This window comes from Melanerpes formicivorus, unplaced genomic scaffold (assembly GCF_026170545.1).
Source record: "Melanerpes formicivorus ecotype bairdi unplaced genomic scaffold, bMelFor1.0.p_v2 SCAF_125, whole genome shotgun sequence".
NCBI classification, from domain to species: Eukaryota; Metazoa; Chordata; class Aves; order Piciformes; family Picidae; genus Melanerpes; species Melanerpes formicivorus.
The window spans coordinates 390,371-403,599 of record NW_027142477.1 but is presented as its reverse complement, the minus strand read 5'-3'; the positions used below and the strand labels follow the sequence as shown (position 1 = coordinate 403,599).

Sequence of the window (13,229 nt, the reverse complement as noted above, 5' to 3'; positions counted from 1 at the left end):
AGGCCATGCAGGCTGTGCTGAGGCCATGCAGGCTGCATTGAGGCCATGCAGGCTGTGCTGAGGCCATGCAGGCTGTGCTGAGGCCATGCAGGCTCTGCTGAGGCCATGCAGGCTGCATTGAGGCCATGCAGGCTGTGCTGAGGCCATGCAGGCTGTGCTGAGGCCATGCAGGCTGCATTGAGGCCATGCAGGCTGTGCTGAGGCCATGCAGGCTGCTCTGAGGCCATGCAGGCTGCGTTGAGGCCATGCAGGCTGTGCTGAGGCCATGCAGGCTGTGCTGAGGTCATGCAGGCTGCTCTGAGGCCATGCAGGCGGTGCTGAGGCCATGCAGGCTGTGCTAAGGCCATGCAGGCTGTGCTGAGGCCATGCAGGCTCTGCTGAGGCCATGCAGGCTGCATTGAGGCCATGCAGGCTGTGCTGAGGCCATGCAGGCTGCGTTGAGGCCATGCAGGCTGTGCTGAGGCCATGCAGGCTGTGCTGAGGCCATGCAGGCTGCATTGAGGCCATGCAGGCTGTGCTGAGGCCATGCAGGCTGCATTGAGGCCATGCAGGCTGTGCTGAGGCCATGCAGGCTGTGCTGAGGTCATGCAGGCTGCTCTGAGGACATGCAGGCTGTGCTGAGGCCATGCAGGCTGTGCTGAGGCCATGCAGGCTGCTCTGAGGCCATGCAGGCTGCGCTGAGGCCATGCAGGCTGCATTGAGGCCATGCAGGCTGTGCTGAGGCTATGCAGGCTGTGCTGAGGCCATGCAGGCTGCATTGAGTCCATGCAGGCTCTACTGAGGCCATGCAGGCAGCATTGAGGCCATGCAGGCTGCATTGAGGCCATGCAGGGTGTGTGGGGGCCATGCAGGCTGCATTGAGGCCATGCAGGCTGTGCTGAGGCCATGCAGGCTGCATTGAGGCCATGCAGGCTGCATTGAAGCCATGCAGGCTGCATTGAAGCCATGCAGGCTGCTCTGAGGCCGTGCAGGCTGCGCTGAGGCCATGCAGGCTGTGCTAAGGCCATGCAGGCTGCATTGAGGCCATGCAGCCTGTGCTGAGGCCATGCAGGCTGTGCTGAGGCCATGCAGGCTGCATTGAGGCCATGCAGGCTGTGCTGAGGCCATGCAGGCAGCATTGAGGCCATGCAGGCTGTGCTGAGGCCATGCAGGCTGCTCTGAGGCCATGCAGGCTGCATTGAGGCCATGCAGGCTGCGCTGAGGCCATGCAGGCTGTGCTGAGGCCATGCAGGCTGCGTTGAGGCCATGCAGGCTGTGCTGAGGCCATGCAGGCTGTGCTGAGGCCATGCAGGCTGTACTGAGGCCCTGCAGGCTGCTCTGAGGCCATGCAGGCTGCTCTGAGGCCATGCAGGCTGCTCTGAGGCCATGCAGGTTGTGCTGAGGCCATGCAGGCTGCTCTGAGGCCATGCAGGCTGCATTGAGGCCATGCAGGCTGCTCTGAGGCCATGCAGGCTGCACTGAGGCCATGAAGGCTGCATTGAGGCCATGCAGGCTGTGCTGAGGCCATGCAGGCTGTGCTGAGGTCATGCAGGCTGCTCTGAGGCCATGCAGGCGGTGCTGAGGCCATGCAGGCTGTGCTAAGGCCATGCAGGCTGTGCTGAGGCCATGCAGGCTCTGCTGAGGCCATGCAGGCTGCATTGAGGCCATGCAGGCTGTGCTGAGGCCATGCAGGCTGCGTTGAGGCCATGCAGGCTGTGCTGAGGCCATGCAGGCTGTGCTGAGGCCATGCAGGCTGCATTGAGGCCATGCAGGCTGTGCTGAGGCCATGCAGGCTGCATTGAGGCCATGCAGGCTGTGCTGAGGCCATGCAGGCTGTGCTGAGGTCATGCAGGCTGCTCTGAGGACATGCAGGCTGTGCTGAGGCCATGCAGGCTGTGCTGAGGCCATGCAGGCTGCTCTGAGGCCATGCAGGCTGCGCTGAGGCCATGCAGGCTGCATTGAGGCCATGCAGGCTGTGCTGAGGCTATGCAGGCTGTGCTGAGGCCATGCAGGCTGCATTGAGTCCATGCAGGCTCTACTGAGGCCATGCAGGCAGCATTGAGGCCATGCAGGCTGCATTGAGGCCATGCAGGGTGTGTGGGGGCCATGCAGGCTGCATTGAGGCCATGCAGGCTGTGCTGAGGCCATGCAGGCTGCATTGAGGCCATGCAGGCTGCATTGAAGCCATGCAGGCTGCATTGAAGCCATGCAGGCTGCTCTGAGGCCGTGCAGGCTGCGCTGAGGCCATGCAGGCTGTGCTAAGGCCATGCAGGCTGCATTGAGGCCATGCAGCCTGTGCTGAGGCCATGCAGGCTGTGCTGAGGCCATGCAGGCTGCATTGAGGCCATGCAGGCTGTGCTGAGGCCATGCAGGCAGCATTGAGGCCATGCAGGCTGTGCTGAGGCCATGCAGGCTGCTCTGAGGCCATGCAGGCTGCATTGAGGCCATGCAGGCTGCGCTGAGGCCATGCAGGCTGTACTGAGGCCATGCAGGCTGCTCTGAGGCCATGCAGGCTGCTCTGAGGCCATGCAGGCTGCTCTGAGGCCATGCAGGTTGTGCTGAGGCCATGCAGGCTGCTCTGAGGCCATGCAGGCTGCATTGAGGCCATGCAGGCTGCTCTGAGGCCATGCAGGCTGCACTGAGGCCATGAAGGCTGCATTGAGGCCATGCAGGCTGTGCTGAGGCCGTGCAGGCTGCATTGAGGCCATGCAGGCTGCGCTGAGGCCATGCAGGCTGTGCTGAGGCCATGCAGGCTGCGCTGAGGCCATGCAGGCTGCTCTGAGGCCATGCAGGCTGTGCTGAGGCCGTGCAGGCTGTGCTGAGGCCATGCAGGCTGTGCTGAGGCCATGCAGGCTGTGCTGAGGCCATGCAGGCTGTGCTAAGGCCATGCAGGCTGCATTGAGTCCATGCAGGCTCTACTGAGGCCATGCAGGCAGCATTGAGGCCATGCAGGCTGCATTGAGGCCATGCAGGGTGTGTGGGGGCCATGCAGGCTGCATTGAGGCCATGCAGGCTGTGCTGAGGCCATGCAGGCTGCATTGAGGCCATGCAGGCTGCATTGAAGCCATGCAGGCTGCATTGAAGCCATGCAGGCTGCTCTGAGGCCGTGCAGGCTGCGCTGAGGCCATGCAGGCTGTGCTAAGGCCATGCAGGCTGCATTGAGGCCATGCAGCCTGTGCTGAGGCCATGCAGGCTGTGCTGAGGCCATGCAGGCTGCATTGAGGCCATGCAGGCTGTGCTGAGGCCATGCAGGCAGCATTGAGGCCATGCAGGCTGTGCTGAGGCCATGCAGGCTGCTCTGAGGCCATGCAGGCTGCATTGAGGCCATGCAGGCTGCGCTGAGGCCATGCAGGCTGTGCTGAGGCCATGCAGGCTGCGTTGAGGCCATGCAGGCTGTGCTGAGGCCATGCAGGCTGTACTGAGGCCATGCAGGCTGCTCTGAGGCCATGCAGGCTGCTCTGAGGCCATGCAGGCTGCTCTGAGGCCATGCAGGTTGTGCTGAGGCCATGCAGGCTGCTCTGAGGCCATGCAGGCTGCATTGAGGCCATGCAGGCTGCTCTGAGGCCATGCAGGCTGCACTGAGGCCATGAAGGCTGCATTGAGGCCATGCAGGCTGTGCTGAGGCCATGCAGGCTGTGCTGAGGTCATGCAGGCTGCTCTGAGGCCATGCAGGCTGCTCTGAGGCCATGCAGGCTGTGCTAAGGCCATGCAGGCTGTGCTGAGGCCATGCAGGCTCTGCTGAGGCCATGCAGGCTGCATTGAGGCCATGCAGGCTGTGCTGAGGCCATGCAGGCTGCGTTGAGGCCATGCAGGCTGTGCTGAGGCCATGCAGGCTGTGCTGAGGCCATGCAGGCTGCATTGAGGCCATGCAGGCTGTGCTGAGGCCATGCAGGCTGCATTGAGGCCATGCAGGCTGTGCTGAGGCCATGCAGGCTGTGCTGAGGTCATGCAGGCTGCTCTGAGGACATGCAGGCTGTGCTGAGGCCATGCAGGCTGTGCTGAGGCCATGCAGGCTGCTCTGAGGCCATGCAGGCTGCGCTGAGGCCATGCAGGCTGCATTGAGGCCATGCAGGCTGTGCTGAGGCTATGCAGGCTGTGCTGAGGCCATGCAGGCTGCATTGAGTCCATGCAGGCTCTACTGAGGCCATGCAGGCAGCATTGAGGCCATGCAGGCTGCATTGAGGCCATGCAGGGTGTGTGGGGGCCATGCAGGCTGCATTGAGGCCATGCAGGCTGTGCTGAGGCCATGCAGGCTGCATTGAGGCCATGCAGGCTGCATTGAAGCCATGCAGGCTGCATTGAAGCCATGCAGGCTGCTCTGAGGCCGTGCAGGCTGCGCTGAGGCCATGCAGGCTGTGCTAAGGCCATGCAGGCTGCATTGAGGCCATGCAGCCTGTGCTGAGGCCATGCAGGCTGTGCTGAGGCCATGCAGGCTGCATTGAGGCCATGCAGGCTGTGCTGAGGCCATGCAGGCAGCATTGAGGCCATGCAGGCTGTGCTGAGGCCATGCAGGCTGCTCTGAGGCCATGCAGGCTGCATTGAGGCCATGCAGGCTGCGCTGAGGCCATGCAGGCTGTACTGAGGCCATGCAGGCTGCTCTGAGGCCATGCAGGCTGCTCTGAGGCCATGCAGGCTGCTCTGAGGCCATGCAGGCTGCTCTGAGGCCATGCAGGCTGCATTGAGGCCATGCAGGCTGCTCTGAGGCCATGCAGGCTGCACTGAGGCCATGAAGGCTGCATTGAGGCCATGCAGGCTGTGCTGAGGCCGTGCAGGCTGCATTGAGGCCATGCAGGCTGCGCTGAGGCCATGCAGGCTGTGCTGAGGCCATGCAGGCTGCGCTGAGGCCATGCAGGCTGCTCTGAGGCCATGCAGGCTGTGCTGAGGCCGTGCAGGCTGTGCTGAGGCCATGCAGGCTGTGCTGAGGCCGTGCAGGCTGTGCTGAGGCCGTGCGGGCTGTGCTGAGGCCATGCAGGCTGTGTTCTTAGGTGTTCCCTGCCCTTTGGCCTTGAGGGGCAAGCAACAGCTCAGGCAATACTGCACAGGGAAGCTGTGGTGCAGCACGTTATGGACAGACCTCCTGTGGTGATTCATCAGGAGCCTCCCCAGCTGGGCCAGCCCAGGATTTTTCCAAGCTGAGAGCATTCATTCTGAAGCCTCAGCACAGCTGTCTGCTGCTTGGCCTTCTCACAGGAGAGCAAACAATCTGGCCATGAAGGGAGGGAGGGAAAATTACAGCAGTCCCCAGCAAGCAGCTGTCCTGTTTGACCCACTCTAGATGAGAAATGCAGGAGGACAACTTCCCTACAAGCATTTTACTTTGTCTCCACATTGCTCCCCCAGGTATCAATGCATGTCTTGAATACTAAAAGCCCCAGGCAGTGAATTGTGCACCCAGGAGAGCAGCAGGAAACCCCTGCACTGTCACAGCTCAGCACTGCTCAGTGGAAGAAACAGCCTTGGCCTTCCTTTGGTTTACTCCTGCTGCACCTCTTGGGATGCATCCTTCAGAGCTCAGCTGCCATGCCCACAATGAGCCATGGCCTGCATGGGTGAGACAGGCAAGCCTGAGCCTGCCCTGAGGTGCTTCACCCAGTCAGTGTCTCACAGAGCCAAGACAAGCAGCAGCATGGGGCCCAGTGCAGTGCACCCACAAGCACTGCAGGTAGCACCACAGAACTGTTGCGGTTGGAAAAGCCCTCTAGGATCATTGTGCCCAGCCACTCTCCAGCTCTGCCAAGGCTGCTGCTAACCCAGGGCCCTCAGCACCACAGCTGTGAAACACCTCCAGGGATGGGGATTCAACCACCCCCCTGGGCAGCCTGGGCCAGGCTTTGACAACCCTTTCAGGGAAGTAGTTTCTTCTAACGGCCAACCTAAACCTGCCCTGGGGCAACTGGAGGCCAGTTCCACTTCTCCTGTCACTTATCACTGGGGAGAAGAGCCCAACCCCACCTCAGCCCAGTAGCTGCTCAGGGAGCTGCAGAGGGCAAAGTCGTCTCCCTCAGCCTCCTCTTCTCCACACCAAACCCCCCCCAGCTCCCCCAGCTGCTCCTCCCCAGCCCTGTTCTCCAGACCCTTCCCCAGCTTGGTTGCCCTCCTCTGGCCCTGCTCCAGCCTCTCAGTGTCCCTCCTGCAGTGAGGGCCCCAAAACTGAAGGCAGCACTGAAGGCATGGCCCCACCACCAGCAGATAATCCTACAGGAGCCACACTGGCCCATGCCAAAGGTCCACCTGACCTAGTGCTCTGTGTCCAGTCTGACCTTCAGATTCTCCAGAAGCAGACATTTAGAGCAAGAACAAGTCAAGCACTGAATGAACCTTCTTCCTTGTGCCTAAGCTCAGCTAATTCTTGCCAGAGGTTTCCTGTGGCTCATGTTTCATAACCCTTACAGCCTGCTCCTCTCTTAGTTAACCTAAAATGGCCCTTTCCTATTCACTTTCCCAGCCTCTAAAGCACCCTGGGGCAGTGCAGGCCACAATAGCATTATCTGGGGTGTAGGGAAGGTGTTTTAACCTAGCCTGGGTGCAGTGGCTGTGGTCCAGAGCTATGAGATGCCTTTTGTCATAGAACCACAGAACTGTTTGGGTTGGAAAAGCCCTCAGAGGTCATCCAGTCCAGCCAGCAACTTCTGACCACCATGGCCACTGAATCATGTCCCCAGGGGCCATGGCCACAGGTTTCTTGAACATCTCCACCACCTCCCTGGGCAGCCCCTGCCAATCCCTTACCACTCTGCCAGCAAAGAAAATTTCCCTCACCTCCAACCTAAGGCTTCCAATCCCAGGCCATGGCCTCTCCTTCTATCCCCTGAGCAGAGCCCAACCCCCACCTGGCTCCAGCCTCCTCTCAGGGAGCTGCAGAGAGCAATGAGGTCTCCCTCAGCCTCCTCTTCTCCACACCAAACACCCTCAGCTGCTCCTCCCCAGCCCTGCTCTCCAGACCCTTCCCCAGCTCTGGTGCCCTTCTCTGGCCCTGCTCCAGTGAGAGACCCAAGCCTGGCCTCAGGGTCACTTCCCTCCTGCTGCTGGCAGAACACAGCACAGAGAAGCTTTATGCAGAGCAGCTCTGGGCTGTATCCTGCTCCCTAGTGAAGCTGTTCCCTGCTTTCTCCAGGTGAAGCCAGCCCCCAGGGGAAGCACAGAAAACTCTTTTGCCCTGAGCTGAGGTCTCCCATGGCAAAAGCTGCTGCACTGCCTCTGGGCACCCCCCCAGAAGTGCCTGCTGTGGCACACTGCACTCCCTGCACTCTCCACAGGAGCTCACAAACTGCTTCCTGATGCAGCTTCCCATCAAGGAGAGCTAGGAGGAAAAACCATGAAAAGGTTTACTCACTGTGAGGTTTTTAACAATTCCTTCTGAGTCAACTGTTGAAAGGAAAAGAGGAAGCAATTAAGATATAGCCAACCAGGTGCAGGTCCCAAGAGCATGCTTTTGTCTGCAGCCCTGACCCACGGCTGCAGGGATGCTGCTGGCCATCACCTGCCACGGGGAGCAGTGCTTCCTGTCTGTGCAGGTGAGGCACTGCCAGGCACTTTGGGTAGGTCAAGACAGCCTGCAGGGAGCTGACAATCAGAACCACATTCCCATCTCTGAGGCAGCAGCTTTCCACCCTGCACTGCCCCTGCAGCCCCTGCCTTGTGTGCCACTTCCAGCAGCAGGCCCAGAGAAAAAGCCCAACCTGTCTTAGGAGTTCTGCCTCCCACATTTTCAGAGGGACTTTCACCTTCTGACAGAAGTGTGGCAGGTGGAGGCTCTGCCAGGGGAACTTCCCCAGCTCTTGGGCAGGAAGTGGCAGGATGCAAATCAAGGGAAAATGCTGCTAAGGCCTAACCAATCCCTCTGCTCTGAGAGCTCACACAGGCAGTTGGATAACCTATTGCTCTCTCTTCCTGGGCTCTCTGCTGGGGCTGATACCAGCTGGGGGCTGTTGCTTGGCTGCTGCTGACCTTGGCTGTGTTCTGCTTGTGGCTAAGTAACTGACAGCTGCTCTCTGCTCTCCTCTTGTGCCTTGTGCAGGGGGAAGGAGGCAGAGAGGGGGAAGCTGTTGGTAGCTCTCTGGTTTTGTCCAGGGGTCCTTGTGCTGCTTATAAACTGTCCATCCCTGGCAGTGTTGTCTGTTTGGGTCATGGTCAGTGCACCCCAGATCTCCAGACTGCAGCTGGCTTGGCACCAGAGCTTCCTTTGCTTCCACCCCAAACTGAGCTGCTCTACTGATTTGTTCTGGGGGTAACCCTCTAGATCAGCTGGGGGTAGTTTCACCCCAGCACACAGAAGCTTTCTAGAGAGCACCTCTCAGTGCTTCACAGAAGGGAAGTTCCTTCAGAAACAGTAAGGCTGCTGAGTGGACAGTGATGGTGAGATGAGGACACACACCACATGGCTGTCCCCCCTCTGCCCACCACTCTGCTCCTGTCAGCCAGGAGAGTGTCTTTCACCCAGCCCAAGGCAAGTCTGCTCTGTGTTGGATAAATATTGTGCCTGCAAATATAAGTTACAGAAGAAAGAGCACAGTGGGGTCCCAGCTCTGCCTTCCAGGGTGTCTCTGAGCTCTACAAACTCACCAGCTGGAGCCCCTCTATGGTTTTCCTGCTCCTCACTCTTTTCCTGGATACAGGAAGGTTTAAGGCAATTGTTTTTGTCTCTGAGGCTGGTAGCACAGCCTCTCTGCCAAGGCAGGCAGCCCACATGCTTTCAATTTTGTGTCCTCTCCTGGTCACAGCTCCAGGGCTCAGCCATGGCTTGGACCCCACTCAGCAGCAGCTGCTTCAAGAGCCAGCACTGGGCAGGGAACCCACAGAGCAGTGCTCTTACGAAAGACCTGAGGGTCACCAGGCCTTCATCAGCCTGACTGCATCTTTCCAGATGAGCAGGAACTGCACACCAGAGCCTGCAGCAAGCTCTGCTAACCTTCCACTCAGTCCAAAGGAGTCATGCCTGAAAAACCCAGCAGGAGTGGAAAACAACCACCTCCCTTGGCCGCTTGCAGTGGCTGACGTGGCAGAGCTGCTCACTGCTGACTCTTCCCTTTCCTGGCTGCTTGCTTCCTGCTCCCCTGAGGCTGCAAGCCCACAGCCCCCCTGACTTACAGCTGAAGTAGTCCTCTGGCACCTTGGCTGCTCGAATGCCAGCTGCAGGCCCGTTGTAGATGTGGAAATCGACCTCCTCGAAGTAGTCAGTCATCAACTCCAGCTGTTGGCAGCTGGTGGCCTCCATCCCTGCAGGGCAAGATGGAGAGGCCCTTGGCAAGTGCAAACCAGGGCATGGGACTTGAGTACAGAGCAGAAGACAGTGGCAACCACACAGAATCACAGCATGGGTTGGGTTGGAAGGGACCTTCAAGATCATCCAGCCCCAGCCCCCTGCCATGGGCAGGGACACCTCCCACCAGCACAGGCTGCTCAGGGCCTCATCCAGCCTGGCCCTGAACACCTCCAGGGAGGAGGCAGCCACAGCCTCCCTGGGCAGCCTGTGCCAGGGTCTCACCACACTCATTGCCAACAATTTCTTCCTCATCTCCAGTCTCAGTCTCCCCTCTCCCAGCTCAAAGCCATTGTTCCTTACCCTGTCACTCTCAGCCCTTGTCACAAGTCCCTCCCCAGCTCTCCTGGAGCCCTTCAGGTACTGGAAGGCTGCTCTGAGGTCTCCCTGGAGCCTTCTCTTCTCCAGGCTGCACAGCCCCAACTCTCCCAGCCTGGCCCCACAGGGGAGGTTCTGCAGCCCTCTGATCATCTCTGTGGCATCCTCTGGAGCCTCTCCAACAGCTCCAGGTCCTTCCTGTGCTGGGGGATCAGAGCTGGAGGCAGTGCTGCAGGTGGGGGCTGAGCAGAGCAGAGCAGAGGGGCAGAATCCCCTCCCTGTGCTGCTGCTCTCCCTGCTCTGGCTGCAGCTCAGCACTCAGCTGCCTCTGGGCTGCCAGGGACCATTGCTGGCTCCTGGGGAGTTTGTCACCAGCTGACACCCCCAAGGCCTTCCCCCCAAAGCTGCTCTCCAGCCATTCTCTTCCCAGCCTGGATTTGTGCCTGGGATTGCCCTGACCCAGCTGCAGGACCTTGCACTTGGCCTTATTGAGCTTCCTGATGTTAGCTTGGGCCAACCTCTGCAGCCTGCCCAGGTCCCTCTGGATGGATCCTTCCCTCAACCACACCACACAGCTTGGTGTCACCTGCAGAGCTGCTGAGGCTGCCTCCATCCCACTGCCCATGCCACCCACAGAGGTGTTAACCAGCACTGGCCCAGGACCCACCCCTGAGGGGTGTCACTGGTCTCCACACTCCATATTTGCTCTCGCCCCTGCATTACACAGAGGAAGAAACCAGTGACTCATTCCACTTCAGATCAGCCCAGGTGCCTCACCATGATCAGACACAACGATGATGTTGGCACATTTGTGCAGGTTTCTCTGCCTCAGTCCATCCATCAGCATCCCCAGGGCTTGATCTGCTATCTGCAAGGCTTTGAGGACCTGGGGGACACAGCAGCTTCATCACCACTTGTGTTCTCACCTCACACACCAAAGAGAAGCACTGCAGGAAGGAGCTGCTCTGGCAAGGACTCAGCTCCCAAAAGAACAAAATCTTTGCCTCCATGCAAGGCAAAATGCTGACTGTTTGGGCTGCAAACACTGCAGGACAGTGTTAGGAATAAACAAAGGACAGTGCTGATGGCTTGCCAGGCCACTGGCTGCCCCCTGGCAGTGAAATGAAAGCTCAGCCTCATTACCACCACTGATATTATTTGCAGTAGTGTGACCTGGGCTGATAGCAGTGAGCAGTGTTAGTATCACAGTATCAGTCAGGGTTGGAAGGGACCACAAGGATCAGCCAGTGCCAAACCCCCTGCCATGGGCAGGGACACCCCACACTAGATCAGGCTGCCCAGAGCCTCATCCAGCCTGGGCTTAAACACCTCCAGGGACAGGGCCCCAACCACCTCCCTGCACAACCCATTCCAGGGCTTCACCACTCTCATGGGGAAGAACTTCCTCCTCCCCTCCAGCCTCAATCTCCCCACCTCCAGCTTCATTCCATTCCCCCTAGTCCTATCACTGCCTGAGATCCTGAGCAGTCCCTCCCCAGCCTTCCTGGAGCCCCCTGCAGATCCTGGAAGGCCACAATGAGGTCACCTCAGAGCCTTCTCTTCTCCAGACTCAACAGCCCCAACTCCTTCAGTCTGTCCTCACAGCAGAGCAGCTCCAGCCCTCTGCTCCTCCTCCTGGCCCTTCTCTGGACACCTTCCAGCCCCTCCACATCCCTCTTGCAATAGGGGCTCCAGAACTGGAGGCAGGACTCCAGGTGGGGTCTCCCCAGAGCTGAGCAGAGGGGGAGAATCACCTCCCTTGCCCTGCTGGCCACACTTCTCCTGCTGCAGCCCAGGCTCTGGTTGGCTTTCTGGGCTGCAAGTGCACACTGAGAGCTCCTGGTGAGCTTCTCCTCCCCCAGCACCCCCAAGGCTCTCTCCTCAGGGCTGCTTTCCAGCCAGTCCCTGCCCAGCCTGCATTTGTGCCTGGGATTGCCTCCACCCAGCTGCAGGACCCTGCCCTTGCTCTTGTTGAACCTCCTGAGGTTGGCTTGTGCCCACCTCTCCAGCCTGTCCAGCTCCCTCTGGATGGATCCCTTCCCTCCAGCTGTCTGCTGCACCACACAGCTTGGTGTCATCAGCAACCCTGCTGAGGCTGCACTCAGTGCCACTGTCCATGGCACCCACAGAGATGTTGAACAAGCCTGGTGCCAGGGCTGATCCCTGAGGGACTCTGCTTGTCCCTGGCCTCCCCTGGGCCATGGAGCCATGGACAGCCACTCTTTGGGTGCAGCCATCAAGCCAGTTCCTTATCCATCTGGTGGTCACCTATCACCCCCATGTGTCATGGGTATTAAACCCATGCCTATAACAGTGATTAATAGTCCATGGCAGTGACTCCCTGCCAGCCTGCTTGCTGCACCCACATGCAGAAGCTCCTCCTAAGAAGTCACAAACCAATCATGAGGACTTTTGATGCTGTCTAGGATGCTCAGTTGGCTGAGCTCAGGCTCTGGCACCATTTCTTGTGTGATTTAGTCAAAGAGAACCCCAAGAAGTACTTACACTGCCACTGACTGGTCCAGAAGAATGGCCAGAAGAGTCTGGTTCCTCGATATATAGAGTGTAGAAATGAGGCCTTGAGGTAGAGAGAAAGCAAGAAGGAGGTAATTGTGAGCTGCTAGGGACAGCACTTGCTCAGTGACACTGCAATGGGAGCACAGATGAACTCTTTGATGCCTTAATAAATCACATCCACTTCATCTCATCATCATTCCACTTCAGCTGAGCTTTGCAGTTCCAAGGAGAACCACAGCATTGTTGGGTTGGAAAAGACCTCTCAGATCATCCACTCCAGCTCCACCAAGGCTGGGGCTGAGCCATGGCCCTCAGCACCACAGCTCTGCCCCTGTGAAACACCTCCAGGCATGGGGGTTCAGCCACCCCCCTGGGCAGCCTGGGCCAGTGCCTGAGAACCCTTTCAGGGAAGGAGTTTCTCCTACTGTCCAACCTCAACCTCCCTTGGTGAAACCTGAGGCCATCTCCTCTCATCCTGTCACAAGGGAGCAGAGCCCAACCCCCACCTGGCTGCAGCCTGCTCTCAGGGAGCTGCAGAGAGCAATGAGCTCTCCCTCAGCCTCCTCTTCTCCAGGCTCAACACCCCCAGCTCCCTCAGCTGCTCCTCCCCAGCCCTGCTCTCCAGACCCTTCCCCAGCTCTGTTGCCCTTCCCTGGACCTGCTCCAGCCCTCAAAGTCCTTCTTGCAGTGAGAGGCCCAAAGCTGAACCCAGCACTCAAGGTGCAGCCTCAGCAGTGCCCAGCCAGGGGCACCATCCCTGCCCTGCTCCTGCTGCCCACACCACTGCTGCTCCAGGCCAGGTGCTGGTGGCCTTTTGCCCACCTGGGCACTGCTGGCTCATGTTCAGCTGCTGTCAACCAGCACCCCCAGGTCCTGTTCTGCTGGGCAGTTTCCAGCCCCCTGCCCCAGCCTGGAGCATCCATGGGGTTGCTGTGACCCAAGTGCAGGACCCAGCACCTGGCCTTGTTGCACCTCATCCCATTGGTCTCTGCCCATGGATGCAACATAAACCATTTGAAGGTACAGTTTCAGATGCAGCATCCAGTGCCTTTAATTGGCATCCATAAATCACCCTGAGAGCCTTCAAGATCTGAGACAGCAGAGCAAGCTGGTTCTTTTTGAGATGCAAGTGGAACTACCACCTAAAGGGTCTCTT

At 59.1% G+C, this 13,229-nt stretch overlaps 1 protein-coding gene across 1 annotated transcript in view; it reads right to left on the bottom strand.

Annotated features, from left to right (window-relative positions):
• Nucleotides 1-13,229, bottom strand: part of ENPP3 (ectonucleotide pyrophosphatase/phosphodiesterase 3) — a 67,698-nt gene that overhangs the window by 32,243 nt on the left and 22,226 nt on the right. Inside the window, 4 exon segments of the mRNA XM_068167928.1 lie at nucleotides 7,313-7,344; nucleotides 9,067-9,195; nucleotides 10,334-10,442; nucleotides 12,062-12,134. Coding sequence (XP_068024029.1) covers nucleotides 7,313-7,344; nucleotides 9,067-9,195; nucleotides 10,334-10,442; nucleotides 12,062-12,134 — 343 coding nt within the window.